Source organism: Meles meles, chromosome 16 (genome assembly GCF_922984935.1).
Source record: "Meles meles chromosome 16, mMelMel3.1 paternal haplotype, whole genome shotgun sequence".
Lineage (NCBI taxonomy): Eukaryota > Metazoa > Chordata > Mammalia > Carnivora > Mustelidae > Meles > Meles meles.
In genome coordinates this window covers 18,068,608-18,089,325 of record NC_060081.1, presented here as the reverse complement: position 1 = coordinate 18,089,325, position 20,718 = coordinate 18,068,608, and the positions used below count along the sequence as shown (strand labels likewise).

Sequence of the window (20,718 nt, the reverse complement as noted above, 5' to 3'; positions counted from 1 at the left end):
GATGTATGGATGACTTCTCCTATCATACACTCATCTTTCTAAGCTTTCCATTCTAAGTGGGAAATTCATAATTAATTGTCTTTATTAAACCAGGACACACACACACATCATGAAAAACAAACAAACAAAAAAAATCTGCCTAGCCCAATAAACAGTTTGCTGAAAGGCAGAAATGGGTATAATTCACTATGGTTTGCATTTTTAAACATTTCAGTCTATCAGGAACCCTAATGAAAATGTGCCTAATTCTGCCCAAGTGAGGTCATCAACAGTGACTTCGCTGACCGGGCCTGGCAAAAAGGCCTGTGTATTCCTACCACACCTGCAGCCCTCAAACTTGCTCAGGAGCCCAGTTATCCACTCTGCGTGCTCTGTACCTTTCACAGCACCTAACACCTGGGGTCACCCTTGATCCCGGCTCAATCACACTAGACGCTGTGCTGGGGGCGCCTTAAACCGCAGGAGGGGCAGAGGAGCCGCGGACTGGGCCCCGCAAGGGAGCAATGTGACCTGGCGCAGAGTGACAGAGGTTGGGGGCAAAAGAGGCTGGAAAGGTAAGAAGGCACCACCAGGCAGCTCGCAGGTTCCCAGCCCTCGCTGAGACTTACGACCACTCGGGCTTCAAGAAAAAAGCCACCCCCAGTCGGGTTCCAGGTCCAGGACGCAGTCGCCCTTCGCTCCCAGCCCGGGCACTCACCAAGAAGCCCACCAGGTAAAGACAGAGCAGGAAGCGGCGGGCTCCGACGGCACCGGGGCCGCGAGCCCGCGCCTCAGCCCCGGCCCCCAATTCCTGCCTTGGCATCGGGTTCGCCGAGGCCACTCCCCCGGCGGTGGCCAGGCCGCGGCGCACCCCCGACTCCATGCAGACCGGTCGGGGGCGCAGACCTCCGCAGCCGCTGCCGGGCTGCCCCCTCCCGCTAGCCCCGCCCCAAGCGGAAGCGAGCCGCGTGCGCCTGCGCAGAGGGGAGCGCGACCGGGATGCGGGGCGGTGGCTGCGTGGGGACGTGGCGGGCTCCAGGCGGGAAGGAGTTAGCGCGCGCCAGTTTTGTGATGGTAATGATGATGCTGTTCATTTCCTTGGTGGGAAGACTGCTTCTGGTGTTGGAGGGCGGAAGGGAACTGTGCTGAACTTCACCAACAGAATATGGGGCCGCCTGGGGTGGCGGCCAGCCCCGCCTTCCGGAGACCCACAGACTCAGGCCCTAGTTGGCTCTGCGTGACCTGGAGGGGTGCCTATGGCCCCTTCAAACTTCATTCTTTCTGTTGGAAAAGCAGGCAGAGATAAGGTAGACTAACCTTAGAGAGCAGTGAGAATCCTGCAAATGCTTCCGGAGCCCAAGGGGAGGTTACAGTTTCCTGGAGTAATAATACTAAGCGCACAGTAAATAAACATGGTAAGTTAAATAATACACATGCAGTACGCAAGAGAAGAACACGATAAATAAAACAATATGGTGGCAAATGGTGGAAGAAAAGCACTGTCTCCGGGGTCGGAGTCGGGGGAACACTAGGGGGTGGGGCCACTGGTGTCCTTTGGTAGCTTGGAAGAGGGGACATGTAGGCTGAAAAGATTGAAGAGGTATATATGGCTGAAACGTTCTGAACAAACTTGAGTCATCAGAGAAACAGGCAGGAGGCAGGATCATTCAGGACTTAAAAGGCCCTGGTAGAGCTTTAGGGTTTAATTCTGAGTGCAGTGAGAGGAGGTAAGCAGTGCCTGACACCAGATGGTGTGGTATCAGTCATGTAGCTCCGTGACTTGACACATGGTAAGTACTTAATATTACCCATGGTGACAAGTCTCTCTTTTATTCAGGAACTTATTTCAGCACTCATTCCTTTCTTGCTCTGGTATAAAGAGTCTGAGATTTTCAAGAAAGTCTCATTTTAATTGTGCAGGTTGCTAAATGACTGCATCTGTAGGATTCGATCTTGCAGAGTTTATCATGTGAAAGTTAGGGTACTGTTTAGGAAAGAATGAGATACTGAAATTTAGAGTGCAGATACGTGGTTGGAGCCAGATGAAGCTGACAATCTTGAACCCCCCAAGTCACTCTGAGCCTCCTTTGCCACCAGAAGTAATGGTATCTGCGGAAACTAGCCTTCCTGTGCTTAAAGTTTTTGTGATTGACCCATCTGAGGTAGGTGCCTTAAGAGGGGAATGCTCATGTTTTGCAAGACCCATTGAAACTACTCACTGTGTCAGCTCAGGTCATGGTCTCAAGGTCCTGGGATGGAGCGGGGCTCTGCTCAGCAGGGAGCCTGCTTCCCTCTTGTCTCAGCCCGCCTCTCTGTCTGCTTGTGATGTCTCTTTCTCTGTCAAATAAATAAATAAACAAAAAAAAAAAAAAAAAGGAAAGAAAGAAAAAGAAACTTCTCACTGTGTTCACTAGATAAATAGCTACGGTAAAAATCTCTGCATGTTCCAGGGGGCAGGTAGACGTTATGACCTCTGAGAAGATGGTTTACACACCAAAAGAATTGCAAGACTCTCCTAATGTATAATCAGCATATCTTGGAAATGTATGGAGTAGAGAATTTAGGTGTGTCAGATTAAGGAGGGAAAAATATAGATTCACTGATAAAGGTGCACTTGCTAGAGATTCCAGATGTCATGCCTTAGGTTGGAGAGCTAGAGGTGACTCTTCATACTTTCCTTGGTTGGTTGACTGATAACATGGACTCAAAGGTGACTTACATTTAAGGCTTGGGATGCCAGATGTTTTCTGGCATAATATGAAAAAGAGGATCCAAAGCTTTGGGGGATAAGAATGTTAGAGTGGATTTACAATGTATGACCTGCATGCATATCCCCCGAATATATTCCATTAAAAGGCCCAGAAGGCACTACCTTAATAAGGCATTGAGGACTGTGTTAGTGGGAAGAACTCTTCCATTCTTGTAAAGGCTTGTGATTGCGCTCTGCTTAGGCTGGGTGTAGCTGTGGGTGATACTGCTTTTGAGGTGAGCTCCCTGGTTTAAAGTGAGGTAATAAGATTCCAGATTATTAGAGGCCAGGTGGTAGCACTTTGACATCAAAGATGAGGTGGGCGCATTTATTGTAAAAGGTAGCATGTATCAGTAATCAGAATGCCTTTGCTTTCAAGGATTTTTGACTATGGATAATTGACCATAATATCTGTAGGAATGAAATAGTCTCCTAGAATATTGTTTGAGCTGTATAACGGAAAAAAACTCTAGATTGGGTACCCAGAATCCTGACTTAACTTGACACAGGAGAATTAAAACCTCTCATTCACCACTAGACAAAAATCAATTCACAAACAGCCTCTTGACTCAAGGGGAGTGTAGGTAACCTTAGAATGAATCTTGATGCATTTACATGAGTATGTACCATAAATCTTCCTTTATACTTTCCACTATGTATCCTGCAGCTATTACTAGAGTGGCATTATGAAAAAGGAAATAGCCAGATCTTTGGAGAATTACTAGACTCTGGCTCCAGAGTGACACTAATCATTAGGGGCTCAAAATGCACTATGCCCACCAGTAAAAATGGAGCTGAACTGGTAACTCTCAAGACCGTGTCTTAGATTCAGTGATTTGCTAGGAGTACTCACACAACTCAGCATGTAGTCATAGCTAAGATTATTACAGGAAAATGACACAAAGCAAAAATCAGCAAAGTGACTTGCATGGAATGAAGTCTAAAGAAAAATAGATACAAGCTTCCAAGAGTCCTATTCAGTGGGATCACACAAGACATCATTAATTCTTCCAGCTATAAGTTGTGACACATGTGAAATGTTGTCTACCAGGGGAAATTGCAGAGACTCAGTGCCTGTCTATCACCTAACTACCCTAAAGTACTGTGCAGAAAGGAGTTAACATAACAGGCCTAACTATTATCCTTTGAAAAAGTCTGCCTAAAATGTTTTTGCTTGGGACAGCTACATGCAAAAGAATGAAACAGGACCACCTTCTTATACTGTACACAAAAACTCAAAATGGATTAAGGATCTAGATGTGAGAGATGCAACCATGAAATACTTCTAACAGAGGCAGTAGTTTTGACATTGACCTTAGAAAGATTTTCTAGATATGTCTCCTTAGGCAGGAAAAATAAAAGCCTACTGTATTCACCTAGACATAAGGTGTGTGCACACCATGAAATGGAAATCAATATTGGGCTCTTCCAGAAATTACAAATTATATGAGCTGGTGGCCTGACTCAGGAGTCCTTCAATACTGACACTTGTTGCATTGTCTCCTCCATCCCTCCGTGGCCTTTTGGGGGTTTCTTACAACCAACTGACTGAGGAAGAAAAGTCCTCAGGCAGGTTTATAAATGATAGGCATGATATTCTGGTACCACCTCAAAGTAGACAGCTGTAGCACTGCAGTACTACACAGGGGTGACTCTGAAGTAGAGTGGTGAAGGAAAATCCTAACATTAGTTGGAACTTCAAGTGGCATTTTGGTTGGTCGCTTTGTCTGGAGTGAGAGATGGCCAAAAATAAAATGTACTATTTGTGGGCAATTTCTAATAGGCTAGATGGAATAGATAAATGGCACAGAATTCCACAGAAGAGCTATATGGCTGGATGTCTAAAGGGGCACAGGATGTAGAAGATACCTTTCTCCCGTGTGAATGCCTACCATTGGATATCTACTGCAGAGGGCTTTAATAATCAGGCAGACAAAGGTATTGATTGGTTGATGTCAGTTCCAAATGCACATATAATTGCCCTGCTATGTGATACTGGAGAGGAACCCTATCAAAATTTCTTCTTTACTAGCTGGTGTAATGTTAAACTTTTTTAGTAGAATGTGTTAAGGGGACACTTCATGAGAAAGGAGCTTCTCTTCCAGATGAATGTGTTTTTCCCTCTTCTTGCTCCTGTGGTATATGGCAGCCAGAAGAGTGTGAAATACCCAGTGGTGCTTAGCTTCCAGCAAGTTTCAGTGGCATCCATGCACGCCACAAAATTCCATTGGCATCCTAGCTGGTCTCCAAGTGACCCTGCCAGGTGCCCTAGCAAATAATTTCCTAGCCATTTCCACAGACACCACGGCTGGTGGCTTTCCAGTGAGCTTCATGAGTGTTCCAGCTGACGGCAAGTTACAAAGACATCCAGATTTGATAGGAAGAAAATAAAGCGGTCTATATTCATAGACCACATGGTCATCTATATAAGAAATACTAAGGGATCTACAGGAAATCTACTAGGACCAAGAGTTTAATGAGGTTGCAAAATACAAGATCATTGTACAAATAACAATTTTATTCACGTATCTTAACAACAGTTAGAAACTGGGATTTAAGAGGAAAACCATTAAGAAAACATTAAATATGAAATGCAGATAAATTTGATTAAAAAACGTGCAGAGAGATGATCCATTTTGGACCTATTGAATAACAATGCTTTTTACTGGGCACAGCAAGATAATAACCATTATTTTATTTACGTCATTTTCTCAGACCTGATCATACAGCTGGTAACCTTGAAAGGTGAGGTAATGTCCTTCCACTGCTCAAAGATAAAGCTGACTTTCTGGTTGCAAACAAGCTCAGTGTTCATCAGTTGTGTGTAAAAACCACTACGTGTACAGAATCAGAATCCATGTGGGTCTGCTACATCACTTCCATGGAACATGGAGACAAGGGAAACTGGTGCAAACATGCTGATGTTTATGCTGCTTCTCATGTCATGAGTAATAAAGTCTTTTGTCTCTGATACAGAGGTCCATGTCTTCTGTTGGCATCTGTGAAACAGTGTAATAGGCCAACTTAATTTTTAGATGGCATAAGATTAAATTAAACACCAAGCAAAGATCTGTACACTGAGAGATAGGAAAAAACAAAACAAAACAAAACAAAAAACACACACAAAAATAAGTGGAGAGATATACTATGATCATGGACTGGAAGACTGAATATTAATATATTATTCTTATTTGTCATTAGAATGACTACAGAGGAAAAGACTATACAAAGTGTTGGTGGGATATGGAATAATAATTCTAGCGGGAAAGTGAAATGCCACATCCATTTTGGAAAAGAGATTGGAAATGTCTTTAAAAAGTTGATCAGTTAAACATACACCTACCACATATACCTCAGCAGTTACACTCTGAGATATTTGCCCAATGTATATGAGAACATATATCCAAAAAAGGTTTGTACAGAGATGTCCATACAAGCTTTATTTGTAGTAGCCCCAGACTAGAAACTATCCATCAGAAGGTGAATTGCTAAACAAATTGCGGTAAATCCATACAAAGTCTATGGATTCATACTACAACATGGATGAATCTCAAAATAATAATGCTGACTAAAGAAACCAGATAAAAATAAATACATGTTGTGTTTAATAATTAATAATTTAATAAATTTTTAATTTATTACTTATTTAATTTAATAAATAATTTAATAATAAATTCTATGTATGTGAAGATTTCACAGAACTCTGTTCTCATCTCCAATATGTAAAAAGCTTGGAAGTTGCAACTGCCATTCTTACAATAAGTAAAAAAGATGGAGAAACTGGAAACCAACAACTTTTAAGAGATCCATCTGAAAATTGAAGTCACAGGATAAACCATTACCTGGAAATCTGAGCCTACTACAGACAATTACTGTGAAAGTCAACTTAATGGGAACAGAAATTGCTGGTACTGGTAACCAGTAGGAACACTTCCATGGTAATTTTAATGCATTGCTGGAGGCTGAGAGTGGACCAAACTCTAAGAATCCTTAGATTCTTAGAGTTTAGTCTTAGGGATCCCCATACTCATGGTATTTACCAACAGAAGCTTCACACCAGATTCTTATGGTGAAGATTTGAGAAAAGTAAACATTTAAAAATATACCCATGAGAAAATTAACAGTTTTGAGATACACCAAGTTCATTTTCTATGACAAAGGCTTACTCTTGAAGAGAAACTGTCAGAGTCTTATCTGACCTGAAAAAAGACAATTAATTCCAGCACCCTCTAATCTTTTTATTTCCCACAAAAGAAAAAAAAGGCTAAGGTATCTTCTAAAAGTCACAATCCAAGGACTTCAAAGTCACTAAAACACTGAGATTTAATCATGAGGTTATAGAATTTTCCCCCTTCCTGACAACAGAAGAAAATACCAACAGAGCTCCAGTATATTAACAGTGCATTACAACTGAGAAAGATGTAAAACAATAGACTCTATTTAAGAAGGACTTTCTAAAGAAAGCAGGGAAGGAGAAACAAGGGAACTGGAGAAAACTGAAGCTATAAAAATATTAAATGTAACCTATAGCTATAAAAATATTAAATGTAACCTAGCTCCTATCAATATTAATATAAAACCTCACATTAAACGCCTAATTACTTGTGTTTCTGTTCCCCAGTACATACATGTCTGGTTTTGAGCAAAAATTTTACAACCCAGTAAAGGGTAAGAATGAACATTCTGAGAAGATAAGCATCAGAACCAGACTCAGAACAGGTCTTATAAAAGGATTTAAAGTAACTATGATTAATATGCTAGGGCTATTATGGAAAGTAGACAACATGCAGGGACAGAGAGACAATGCAAAAAGGGATGAAAACTCTAAGAAGGAATCAAAAGGAAATAATAGAAATCAAGAACATTGTAATAGAAATGAAGATTGCCTTTGATGTGCTTGTCAGTAAACTGGACTCAGCCCAGAAAAGAATCATTGAGTTTGAAGATAGGTCAGAAGATAATTCCCAAAGTGAAAAGCAAAGATAAAATATAATGAATTTTTTTAATTGTCAAAATATTGAAGATCTGTGGACAATTTCCAAAAGTATGTGATATACATAATTGAAATATCAGAAGAAGAAAGAGAATTATTTGAAGTAACAATGGCCTAGAATTCCCAAAATTAATGACAGAAACCATACCATAGGAAGCTCAGAGAATACCAAGCAGGATAAATACCAAAAACCCTGCAATGACCTGTATATTCAAAATACAGAAAACCAAAGAACAGCACCAACATTCAACTGGATCTAATTGACATTTGTGAAATACCTCATCTGGCATCAGCAGAATATCCATTCATCTCAAATTCACATTGACATTCACTAAGAGAGGCCACATTCTGGGCCTTAAAATAGACCTTAACAAATTTAGAAAAATAGAAAAAGTATGCACAATGGAAAAACTGGAAATTGATAGCAGAAAATTATCAGATTTTCAACACCCTTGAAGATTAACAACAAACTTTGAAATAACACGTGGCTCAAAGATGAAGTCTTACAAGAAATTAAAAAAATAGTTTTGGGCTACCTGGGTGGCTCAAGCTATAAAGCAGCCCGACTCTTGATTTCGGCTCAGATCATGATCTCTCAGATTGGCTGAGTCTGGTGATGGGCTTCCCACTCACTGGGGAGTCTGCTTGAAGATTATCCCTCTCCCTCTGACACTTCTGCTTGTGGTCTCTCTCTCTCTCTCTCTCTCTCTCAAATAAAAAAATTTTTTTTTTCAACTAAACGAATTGTGAAATGCAACAGTTGTGGCACTCAGAGGGATATTTATTACATTGAGTGCACATATCTGAAAGAGGAAAGATCTGAAATCAGTAATCTAAACCTATGTTTGAGGAAACTAAAGGAAGAACAATTTTAATTTCTTTCTTTGGGACCAAGTTTTCTAATATGTATCATGGTCCTTCTTCCCAAAGAACTTCCTTTAACAGTTCTTAAAGTGTAGATCTTCTGGTGGGGAATTCTATTTATTGTATAACTAGCCTTGATTTCCCTTCATTTTAAAAGGGTATAGAATTCTGGTATGGCATGTGGGTTTTACTTTTTCCAGCACTTAAAATATTTCACTGCATCATCTTCTGTTGTGTTATCTAATGAAGAGTCTTGCTATAACTCTTATTCCTCTATGGGTAATTTGACTTCTTTTCCCTGGCTGCCTTTAAGATTTTTATCTTTTGTCTTTGGTGTTCAGCAGTTTGCATATGATAGACCTACTTTTTTTTCTTCCTATTTTGGTATTAGTATTACTTAATATTTTCTGAGTTACTTGGGTCTGTTTGGTCTATTCCATAGCCATATTTCTTAAAGTATTTCTTCTGCCTCATTTTCTGTCTTCTGTAGGGACTCCAGTGATACACACTTAACCCCATTTATTACTGCCCATCCGATTTTGAATGGTGTGTTCTGTTTATTTTCCCCCCTCTTTTTTCTTTTTGCATTTCACCTTGGGTAATCTCTATTGATCTATCTGCAAGTTCACTGGTTCTTTCCTTGGCTTTGTTTAGTTTGCTGATGAATTTGATAAACGCCGTCTTCATCTCTGTTACTGTGCTTTCGTGTCCAGAATTTGCATTTGATTCTTATTGTTTACATATCTCTGCTGAAGACACATATCAAGTCTTAAATGTTGTCTACCTTTTCCATTATGGTCTTTAACATTTATTAGTTATTTTAACTCTGTGTTATGATAGCTTCAATACAGTCTCTTTAGACTCTGCTTTTTCTTTTTTTTTTTTTTTCAAATTTTATTCAATTAGGTAATCTCTATCCCTAATGTGGGACTCAAACTTGCAATCCCAAGATCAAGAGTAACATTCTCTTCCAACTGAGCCAGCCAGGCACCCCTCTTTTTTTTAAAAAACAACATTGTTGAGGTGTGATTTACATATTATACCATTCACCTATTTAACATGTACAATTCATGAGTTTTTAGAATACTCATGGGGTTGTGCAGCCATCACCACAGTCAATTTTAGAATATTTTAGTCACTTGAAAAAGATAACCTGAACATTTTAGCTATCACCCAGCAGCCCCCCAACCCTCCTAAGCCCTAGAAAGTCAGTAATCTTGTTTCTGTCTCTATATTTGCCTATTCTGGTCATTTCTTAATAAATGGAATTATGTAATATGTGTTCCTTTGTGACCAGTTTTTATTACCATATTGATGTCAAAGTTCAACCTATTGTAACATGGATGCCAATAACATTCATTGTAAGGATCTTTCATATATTATTTATCCATTCATTCATTGGTTAATAGACATTTGGGTTATTTCCAATTTGGGGATATTGTGGATATAATACTGCTATGAACATTTGTATACAAATTTTTGTGTAGATATATTTTTCATTTTTCTTTTTTTTAAGATTTCATTTATTTATTTGAAAGAGAGCAAAATAGCAAGAGAGAGAGCACAAGCACGGGGGAAGGGAGAAGCAGGCTCCCCACTGAGCAGGGAGCCCAATGTGGGACTAGATCCCAAGACCCTGGGCTCATGACCTGAGCCTAAGGCAGACGCTTTAACCGACTGAGCCACCTAGGTGCCTCTAAATAGTTGTTAATGGGAACAGTAGAGACAGTGATGGGCCATGCTCAGTCAGAAGGCTTAGGGGGACAGAGACCATCAGAAAGCACATGAAGATTTTTGTCAGGAGGTCAGAAAGTCATTCACCTGGTGACCATAGAGGAGTTCATTAATACCAGATGGTTTCTGGGGTGTCTGGGTGGCTCAGTTGGTTAAGTGTCTGCCTTCCGCTCAGATCATGATCAAACTGTTTTCAAAAGTAGCTATACGATTTTATATTCCCACCAGCAGGGGATGTGTGTTCTGATTTCTCCATATCCTCATCAATACTTATTATCTAATGGTAGTTGTGTGGATTTACATTTGCTGATGGCTAATACTATTGAGCATCTTTTATGCGCATATTTTCCATTTGCAATGCATGTCTTCTTTGGAGAAACGTCTGTTCAGATACTTTGCCCATTTTTATTTTTTTTCCATTTTATTTATTTTTTCAGCGTAACAGTATTCATTCTTTTTGCACAACACCCAGTGCTCCATGCAAAATGTGCCCTCCCCATTACCCACCACCTGTTCCCCCAACTTCCCACCCCTGACCCTTCAAAACCCTCAGGTTGTTTTTCAGAGTCCATAGTCTCTTATGGTTCGCCTCCCCTCCCCAATGTCCATAGCCCGCTCCCCCTCTCCCAATCCCACCTCCCCCCAGCAACCCCCAGTTTGTTTTGTGAGATTAAGAGTCATTTATGGTTTGTCTCCCTCCCAATCCCATCTTGTTTCATTTATTCTTCTATCCCCCTACCCCCCCATGTTGCTTCTCCATGTCCTCATACCAGGGAGATCATGATAGTTGTCTTTCTCCGATTGACTTATTTCACTAAGCATGATACGCTCTAGCTCCATCCACGTCGTCGCAAATGGCAAGATTTCATTTCTTTTGATGGCTGCATAGTATTCCATTGTGTATATATACCACATCTTCTTGATCCATTCATCTGTTGATGGACATCTAGGTTCTTTCCATAGTCTGGCTATTGTAGACATTGCTGCTATAAACATTCGGGTACACGTGCCCCTTCGGATCACTATGTTTGTATCTTTAGGGTAAATACCCAGTAGTGCAATTGCTGGGTCATAGGGTAGTTCTATTTTCAACATTTTGAGGAACCTCCATGCTGTTTTCCAGAGTGGTTGGACCAGCTTGCATTCCCACCAACAGTGGAGGAGGGTTCCCCTTTCTCCACATCCTCGCCAGCATCTGTCATTTCCTGACTTGTTAATTTTAGCCATTCTGACTGGTGTGAGGTGATATCTCATTGTGGTTTTGATTTGTATTTCCCTGATGCCGAGTGACGTGGAGCACTTTTTCATGTGTCTGTTGGCCATCTGGATGTCTTCTTTGCAGAAATGTCTGTTCATGTCCTCTGCCCATTTCTTGATTGGATTGTTTGTTCTTTGGGTGTTGAGTTTGCTAAGTTCCTTATAGATTTTGGATACTAGCCCTTTATCTGATATGTCGTTTGCAAATATCTTCTCCCATTCTGTCAGTTGTCTTTTGGTTTTGTTAACTGTTTCCTTTGCTGTGCAAAAGCTTTTGATCTTGATGAAATCCCAATAGTTCATTTTTTCCCTTGCTTCCCTTGCCTTTGCCGTTGTTCCTAGGAAGATGTTGCTAAGGCTGAGGTCGAAGAGGTTGCTGCCTGCATTCTCCTCAAGGATTTTGATGGATTCCTTTCTCACAATGAGGTCCTTCATCCATTTGGAGTCTATTTTCGTGTGTGGTGTAAGGAAGTGGTCCAATTTCATTTTTCTGCATGTGGCTGTCCAATTTTCCCAGCACCATTTATTGAAGAGGCTGTCTTTTTTCCATTGGACATTCTTTCCTGCTTTGTCGAAGATGAGTTGACCATAGAGTTGAGGGTCGATTTCTGGGCTCTCTATTCTGTTCCACTGATCTATGTGTCTGTTTTTGTGCCAGTACCATGCTGTCTTGATGATGACAGCTTTGTAATAGAGCTTGAAGTCCGGAATTGTGATGCCACCAACTTTGGCTTTCTTTTTCAATATTCCTTTGGCTATTCGAGGTCTTTTCTGGTTCCATATAAATTTGAGGATTACTTGTTCCATTTCTTTGAAAAAAATGGATGGTATTTTGATAGGGATTGCATTAAATGTATAGATTGCTTTAGGTAGCATAGACATTTTCACAATATTTATTCTTCCAATCCAGGAGCATGGAACATTTTTCCATTTTTTTGTGTCTTCCTCAATTTCTTTCATGAGTACTTTATAATTTTCTGTGTATAGATTCTTAGTCTCTTTGGTTAGGTTTATTCCTAGGTATCTTATAGTTTTGGGTACAATTGTAAATGGGATTGACTCCTTAATTTCTCTTTCTTCAGTCGTGTTGTTGGTGTACAGAAATACAACTGATTTCTGTGCATTGATTTTATATCCTGACACTTTACTGAATTCCTGTACAAGTTCTAGCAGTTTTGGAGTGGAGTCTTTTGGGTTTTCCACATATAGTATCATATCATCTGCGAAGAGTGATAGTTTGACTTCTTCTTTACCAATTTGGATGCCTTTAATTTCTTTTTGTTGTCTGATTGCTGAGTCTAGGACTTCTAGTACTATGTTGAATAGCAGTCGTGATAATGGACATCCCTGCCATGTTCCTGACCTTAACGGAAAAGCTTTCAGTTTTTCTCCATTGAGAATGATATTTGCGGTGGGTTTTTCATAGATGGCTTTGATAATATTGAGGTATGTGCCCTCTATCCCTACACTTTGAAGAGTTTTGATCAGGAAGGGATGCTGTACTTTGTCAAATGCTTTTTTCAGCATCTATTGAGAGTATCATATGGTTCTTGTTCTTTCTTTTATTAATGTGTTCTATCACATTGATTGATTTGCGGATGTTGAACCAACCCTGCAGCCCTGGAATAAATCCCACTTGATCGTGGTGAATAATCCTTTTAATGTACTGTTGAATCCTATTGGCTAGTATTTTGGCGAGAATTTTTGCGTCTGTGTTCATCAAGGATATTGGTCTGTAGTTCTCTTTTTTGGTGGGATCCTTGTCTGGTTTTGGGATCAAGGTGATGCTGGCCTCATAAAATGAGTTTGGAAGTTTTCCTTCCGTTTCTATTTTTTGGAACAGTTTCAGGAGAATAGGAATTAGTTCATCTTTAAATGTTTGGTAGACTTCCCCTGGGAAGCCGTCTGGCCCAGGGCTTTTGTTTGTTTTGAGATTTTTGATGACTGTTTCAATCTCCTTACTGGTTATGGGCCTGTTCAGGTTTTCTATTTCTTCCTGGTTCAGTTGTGGTAGTTTATATGTCTCTAGGAATGCATCCATTTCTTCCAGATTGTCCAATTTGTTGGCGTAGAGTTGCTCATAGTATGTTCTTATAATTGTCTGTATTTCTTTGGTGTTAGTTGTGATCTCTCCTCTTTCATTCATGATTTTATTGATTTGGGTCCTTTCTCTTTTCTTTTTGATGAGTCTGGCCAGGGGTTTATCAATCTTATTGATTCTTTCAAAGAACCAGCTCCTAGTTTCATTGATTTTTTTCTATTGTTTTTTTGGTTTCTATTTCATTGATTTCTGCTCTGATCTTTATGATTTCTCTTCTCCTGCTGGGTTTAGGGTTTCCTTCTTCTTCTTTCTCCAGCTCCTTTACGCGTAGGGTTAGGTTGTGTACTTGAGACCTTTCTTGTTTCTTGAGAAAGGCTTGTACCGCTATATATTTTCCTCTCAGGACTGCCTTTGCTGTGTCCCACAGATTTTGAACTGTTGTGTTTTCATTATCATTTGTTTCCATGAATTTTTTCAATTCTTCTTTAATTTCCTGGTTAACCCATTCATTCTTTAGAAGGATGCTGTCTAGTCTCCATGTATTTGGGTTCTTTCCAGCTTTCCTCTTGTGATTGAGTTCTAGCTTCAGAGCATTGTGGTCTGAAAATATGCAGGGAATGATCCCAATCTTTTGATACCGGTTGAGACCTGATTTGTGACCCAGGATGTGATCTATTCTGGAGAAGGTTCCATGTGCACTAGAGAAGAATGTGTATTCTGTTGCTTTGGGATGAAATGTTCTGAATATATCTGTGATGTCCATCTGGTCCAGTGTGTCATTTAAGGCCTTTATTTCCTTGTTGATCTTTTGCTTGAATGATCTGTCCATTTCAGTGAGGGGAGTGTTCAAGTCCCCTACTATTATTGTATTATTATTGATGTGTTTCTTTGATTTTGTTATTAATTGGTTGATATAGTTGGCTGCTCCCACGTTAGGGGCATAGATATTTAAAATTGTTAGATCTTCTTGTTGGACAGACCCTTTGAGTAGGATATAGTGTCCTTCCTCCTCTCTTATTATAGTCTTTGGCTTAAAATCTAATTGATCTGATATAAGGATTGCCACCCCAGCTTTCTTCTGATGCCCATTAGCATGGTAAATTGTTTTCCACCCCCTCACTTTAAATCTGGAGGTGTCTTCGCGTCTAAAATGAGTTTCTTGTAGGCAACATACTGATGGGTTTTGTTTTTTTATCCATTCTGATACCCTGTGTCTTTTGATTGGGGCATTTAGCCCATTAACATTCAGGGTAACTATTGAGAGATATGAATTTAGTGCCATTATTAGCCTGTAAGGTGACTGTTACTGTATATTGTCTCTGTACCTTTCTGATCTACTACTTTTCAGCTCTCTCTTTGCTTAGAGGACCCCTTTCAATATTTCCTGTAGAGCTGGTTTGGTGTTTGCAAATTCTTTCAGTTTTTGTTTGTCCTGGAAGCTTTTGATCTCTCCTTCTATTTTCAATGATAGCCTAGCTGGATAGAGTATTCTTGGCTGCATGTTTTTCTCGTTGAGTGCTCTGAATATATCATGCCAGCTCTTTCTGGCCTGCCAGGTCTCTGTGGATAAGTCTGCCGCCAATCTAATATTTTTACCATTGTATGTTACAGACTTCTTTTCTCGGGCTGCTTTCAGGATTTTCTCTTTGTCACTAAGACTTGTAAATTTTACTATTAGGTGACGGGGTGTGGACCTATTCTTGTTGACTTTGAGGGGGGTTCTCTGCATCTCCTGGATTTTGATGCTTGTTCCCTTTGCCATATTAGGGAAATTCTCTCCAATGATTCTCTCCAATAGACCTTCTGCTCCCCTCTCTGTTTCTTCTTCTTCTGGAATCCCAATTATTCTAATGTTGTTTCGTCTTATGGTGTCACTTATCTCTTGAATTCTCCCCTCATGGTCCAGTAGCTGTTTGTCCCTCTTTTGCTCGGCTTCCTTATTCTCTGTCATTTGGTCTTCTATATCACTAATTCTTTCTTCTGCCTCATTTATCCTAGCAGTGAGAGCCTCCATTTTTGATTGCACCTCATTAATAGCTTTTTTTTATTTCAACTTGGTTAGATTTTAGTTCTTTAATTTCTCCAGAAAGGGCTTTAATATCTCCAGAGAGGGTTTCTCTAATATCTTCCATGCCTTTTTCGAGCCTGGCTAGAATGTTCAGAATCGTCATTCTGAACTCTTGATCTGACATATTACCCATGTCTGTGTTGATTAGGTCCCTAGCCTTCGGTACTGTCTCTTGTTCTTTTGTTTGTGGTGATTTTTTCCGCCTTGTCATTTTGTCCAGATAAGAGGATATGAAGGAGCAAATAAACTACTAAAAGGGTGGCAAAGACCCCGGAAGAATGCGCTGTAACCAAATCAGAAGAGACCCCAAATTGTGGGGGGGAGAAAGGGGATAAAAACAGGTTCTTTCAGAAAGTGGTTGATTTTCTGTTTCTAGAGTTGCTGTTCTTCTTCTCTTCGCTCTCCCGTTGGATTTGTAGGTGTTTGCAATGTTTAGATAAGCTATCGAGCTGATCTCCTGCTACCTGATGTAGTCTCAGGCTGCTACTTCTCCGCCATCTTGACTCCTCCCCCCCTTTGCCCATTTTTAAATTGAGTTGTCTTTTTGTTATCGAGTTATAAAAATTCTTTATATAGTCTAATGCAAATCTCTAAGCAGATATGTGAATTACTAATATCTCTCCCATTCTGCAGGTTATCTTTTCACTTTCTGATAGTATTCTTTGATGAACATCTTTGAGGATGTCCAGTCTGTTTTTTTTTTCTCTTGTTTGCTTGTGTTTTTGTTGTCATATCCAAAAACACATTGCCGAATCCATAGTCATATGCCCATGTTTTTTTTCTAAAAATTTTATAGTTTGGCTCTTAAATTTTGGTCTTTGATCCATAGTGAATTAATTTTTTCTGTATTTGGTGAGAAAGGGGTGGGGAGAGAGTGGGCCATGGCTTAAATGTCAAAGACACTTGCTGTTTTTATCACATTTTTAGTAGACTTTTTGGCTCAATGTTTCTACATTTGGTGTATGCCTTTAGGACAATTTCCTTCGACTTTGAATGGTTGGGTGTTTGAAATAGCTTCTACCTTTATGCTCTCTATCTCTCTATCAAATAAATAAATAAAATATTAAAAAGGGAGGGGCACCTGGGTGGCTCAGTTGGTTAGGCCTCTGCCTTTTAGCTCAGGTGACAATCCCAGCATCCTGGGATCAGGGCTTCGCATCACGCTCCGTGCTCAGCAGAGATCCTGCTTCTCCCTCTCCCTCTACCTGCTGCTCTGCCTACTTGTGCTATCTATCTCTCCATCAAATAAATAAATAAAATATTTTTTAAAAGTAAATAATAGCTTTTACCAGTTATACTTGTGTTATTAGAGAATGTGTCCATGAAGCTCTGCAAGCTGCCATTCTTGAAGTAAAACTTAGGCTCTATTTTTTTCTTGCTCCTCACATGTTCTGTAATAGTTTGTCGAAAACTTGGCATATTCTATAGAACACTAGTTAGTCAGATAAATAAAAATATATACATACATTTTGCTTATATACTTAGAGGTGAGCCTAACTTTCCTTCTGCTGATCCTTCAGCACGAGGGTGTGTGTTAATCTAGTCAGGAGTTGGACTGAGCTTGAAATTTGTTGTTGCCCAGTTACCCTCAGTGATGACCGTGATGGTTATTCTCAGTGCGCCGTAGGCTGGATGTTTCTAGAGTGCAGGTGTTCTCAGCTGAGGGTGATTTTGCCCCTTGGGGGACATTTGAGACTGCCTGGCATACTTCTGATTGCCACAACTGGGAGTGTGTTACTAGCATCTCTGGTGAGTAGAGAGCAGAGATACTGCTAAATATCCTGCACCTCATAGGAGAGCATCCATAAGAGAATTATCCAGTACATGATGTCAGTAGTGCCCAAGTTAGGAAACACTGCTCTAGTGACACCTTATGTTTCAGGTGGTTTGCTAGAGAGTTTTCCATAACATCTGCTTCTCTCTTGGCTGGCTTCGCACTGCCCCTCAGAGACAGTCTTTCTCTTGCAGTTCCGAGGTGTAGTCCACTGTTATTTCTAATATGACTCATGTCAGTATATTGGTGGCCGGCATGTATATTGACATGTAGACTGTCAGTATACTGGTGCCGAGTATGTCTTAGCCGGGTACTGTGAATCTGAGGCTTGATGGTAGGGCCTTTCACAAGTGTTCACATTCTCATCCAGTCGTAATTCTGGGCCTGGCACCACATGTTCTGGTTGCCAACTCAGAAAGAGTTATTTTTGTTTTGTTTGTTTTTTTGAGAGAGAGAGAAGGCACATGAGCAGGAATGGGAGGGGCAGAGAGAGAGAGAGAATCTTAAGCAGGCTCCATGCTCAGTGTGGAGCCCAACGTGGGGCTTGATCTCATGACCCTGAGACTGTGACCTTAGCTGAAATCAAGAGTTGGACACTTGATAGACTGAGCCACCCAGGTGCTCTGGGAGAGAGGTTTTTATGAATAGATTTTATTTTTCAGATTGGTTTTAGGTTCAGAGGAAAAAATAAGTGGAAAGCATAGAGTTCCTATATATCCCCTGCCTCCATACATGCACAGTTTCCCCGATTATTAACATCCTGTGTCATAGTGGTATATTTTTTATAATCAGTGAACTTAAATTGAACCATCACTGTCATAAAGACCGTGATTTCATTTTGTGTTGTAGTGTCGGTGGGTTTGGACAAACACATAATGGCATCTAACCACCACCACACTAGAGTATCGTACAGAATAGCCTCACCGCTCTAACAATTCTTCATGCTGTGTGCTTATTCCTGTTTCCCTCTCTTCCTTCCTTTTTCCCTCCCTTTCTTTCTTGCCTTTTTTTTTTTTTTAAAGAAAAAATCCTTTTGTCTTTGTCAGCGACAAAAGGTTTTCACCAATGAGTGCCCTAGTGGACATTGTGTTTTTCTTCTCCGTGCAGATTAAGGCTTTTGTTCCAGAGGGGAGGCAGTCCAGTAGAGTTTGGCAGTGGCTACTTTTCTATTCACGCAGGCATTATTGAGGTCAGAGGTGGTCAAGATTCTCGCCAGTCTGTGTAAATACCTAGTAGGGTTTGTTGATGTGAATAAGTTGGTGCAGATCCCTCTGTGTGGGACCTGTAGGCCTCATCCTAGCCACACTTGGCTGATAGCAATTCATAAAGAATTTTTAGTTGAAAACTGGGGGTTGCTGGGGGGAGGTGGGGTTCGGAGAGGGGGAGGGGGTTATGGACATTGGGGAGGGTATGTGCTATGGTGAGTGCTGTGAAGTGTGTAAACCTGGTGATTCACAGACCTGTACCCCTGGGGATAAAAATATACTATATGTTTATAAAAAAATAGGAAATAAATATAAAAAAATTAAAAAAAAAGAATTTTTAGTTGAATAGTCATAGGAGCTTGTATGTCACTCAGCCTCATCCACTATAGGTTAGCAAATGCTTGGGTCCTTTTTCTTCCTACAGGCACTTGTTTTTCCCCAGAGACCCAAACTGGTTGGTTGTTTAATTTACACCTCAATTCTCTCATGTGTTCAAGAAGAGTCATTCATGTGAAGTTTGTCTAACCTTTCGTTTGAGGAAAAGGTGGACAGAAAATTCTTTCCAGTGCTCTATACTTCCAAGGTGAAAAGGGAACTTACTACTTTTTTTTTAACATTGCTGTAATTCTTTGACAACGGATGTTGAACTGAAAACTTCTCAGAGCATCTAATTCCTGGCTTAAGTTCTATGTTCTGGAGTAAAACATTAGGGGCCCACCTAAGCTTATGACCTCATTTTATCTTAATTAAGTCCTAATAGGCCCTGTGTCCAAATATAGCCACAGTGGGGGTTAGGGATTCAATGTATGAGGTGGAGGTGGGGCACACAAATCAGCATAATAAGAAACCATGCCACAGAGAGATACAGAATTACCTTAGTTTCCTTATTGATAAAATAGCAGAAATCACAGACTTACTGTAGTGGGTTATTGTGAAGCAAAGCACTTAGAGGAGTGCTTAGAGCAAAGTGAGTGCTATATACTGCTGGGTGTTATTATTTTGTTTCTGTTGTCATTTTTGTTATTTAGCTGTTGTGTTATTTGAGTATCCTGATATGTCCTGATTTTCAAGTGCTTATTCCATACTGTATATGTATTTAAATTAACAGAACTTAGAAGACTTGGCTGAGGGAAAACATGAAGAGAAGTTGTGGAGCCCTCTCTGTAGAAACTACCAGTATGTTCAACAGTTCTGCAGACAATGGCCACTCTGGACAGCTTCTGACTGGATTTTTCACACCAGCACCATACCAGCTATTTTCTCCTCTTGGAGACGTGGTAGCATGAAGGTCACATGGATGTGTCTCCCCGCATTGCACTCCAACCTGTGGATTAAATTGTCTTTCCTTTGGGGTACATAACCAGAACTGGCTTGCAGACACTGAGCCTATTTGAGTATCTTGCTTTGGGAAAGCCATATGACGTGGGAATTAAAAGTCCATCTTCATCTTTACTGATAAAGAAGACCCAGTGTCAAAGGTATGTAAAGAAAAGGCAACACAGCCCAGAGCCAAGAGTAAAAATATATTTCTCTCTGTTAAAATTCAGGTTATGGCGCACACGCACACAAGATTCATGAAAAGCACTTTCACAACCAAGGGACAGGAGAGAGGAATGTTTTCATGAACAGGTTTCTGGCACATGGACTGTAGCATGTACCTTCAAGAGAGAATTGCAACTAAACAAAGTGGTGAATGAATTCAATCAAAATAGCAATCCTTTAAGATGTGTATTTGTATGATAGATAGCTTCTGCTAAGTTACATCTGTTTGATTTCTAGTTTTATGTATCAAAAAAATTCCCCTTTGGTCCCTAGTTTTGCTTCTGAAATGTCTTACTGTGTTTTGATTACAAGTAAAGGAAGGTAGGTTTTTTTAACAAATAAATTCTAAGTTTTTTACCTCTTCCAGGAGTTGATGTACTTAAGTTCACTAATCAAGCTCTTTATGGAATTTAATCTGGAGCTAGATAGTGAACTCTTTTTCAAAGTAAAGGATGCTAATGTAATATAACTCCCTTTGTGTGACTTACTTGTGTAAGGAGCCCTCAATTTAA

At 40.1% G+C, this 20,718-nt stretch overlaps 2 protein-coding genes across 8 annotated transcripts in view; one reads left to right on the top strand and one right to left on the bottom strand.

Annotated features, from left to right (window-relative positions):
- MFSD9 (major facilitator superfamily domain containing 9) overlaps positions 1 to 937 on the bottom strand; it is a 35,669-nt gene extending 34,732 nt beyond the window's left edge. For 3 of the 7 annotated variants that reach the window (XR_006815286.1, XR_006815284.1, XR_006815285.1), the window contains exon 1: positions 698 to 936. Coding sequence is in view for 4 of the 7 variants with exons in the window: in XM_045980398.1 (XP_045836354.1) it covers positions 698 to 862 (165 nt within the window). In the remaining 3 variants the exon portion in view is untranslated. Of the gene's footprint in view, positions 1 to 697 lie in introns of all 7 variants that reach the window. The other 4 variants (XM_045980396.1, XM_045980399.1, XM_045980397.1 and 1 more) reach the window with 2 other exon arrangements.
- TMEM182 (transmembrane protein 182) overlaps positions 106 to 20,718 on the top strand; it is a 93,195-nt gene continuing 72,582 nt past the window's right edge. The window contains exons 1-2 of the mRNA XM_045980400.1: positions 106 to 554; positions 19,773 to 20,142. The gene's annotated coding sequence lies outside the window, so the exon portion shown is untranslated. The remainder of the gene's footprint in view (positions 555 to 19,772; positions 20,143 to 20,718) is intronic.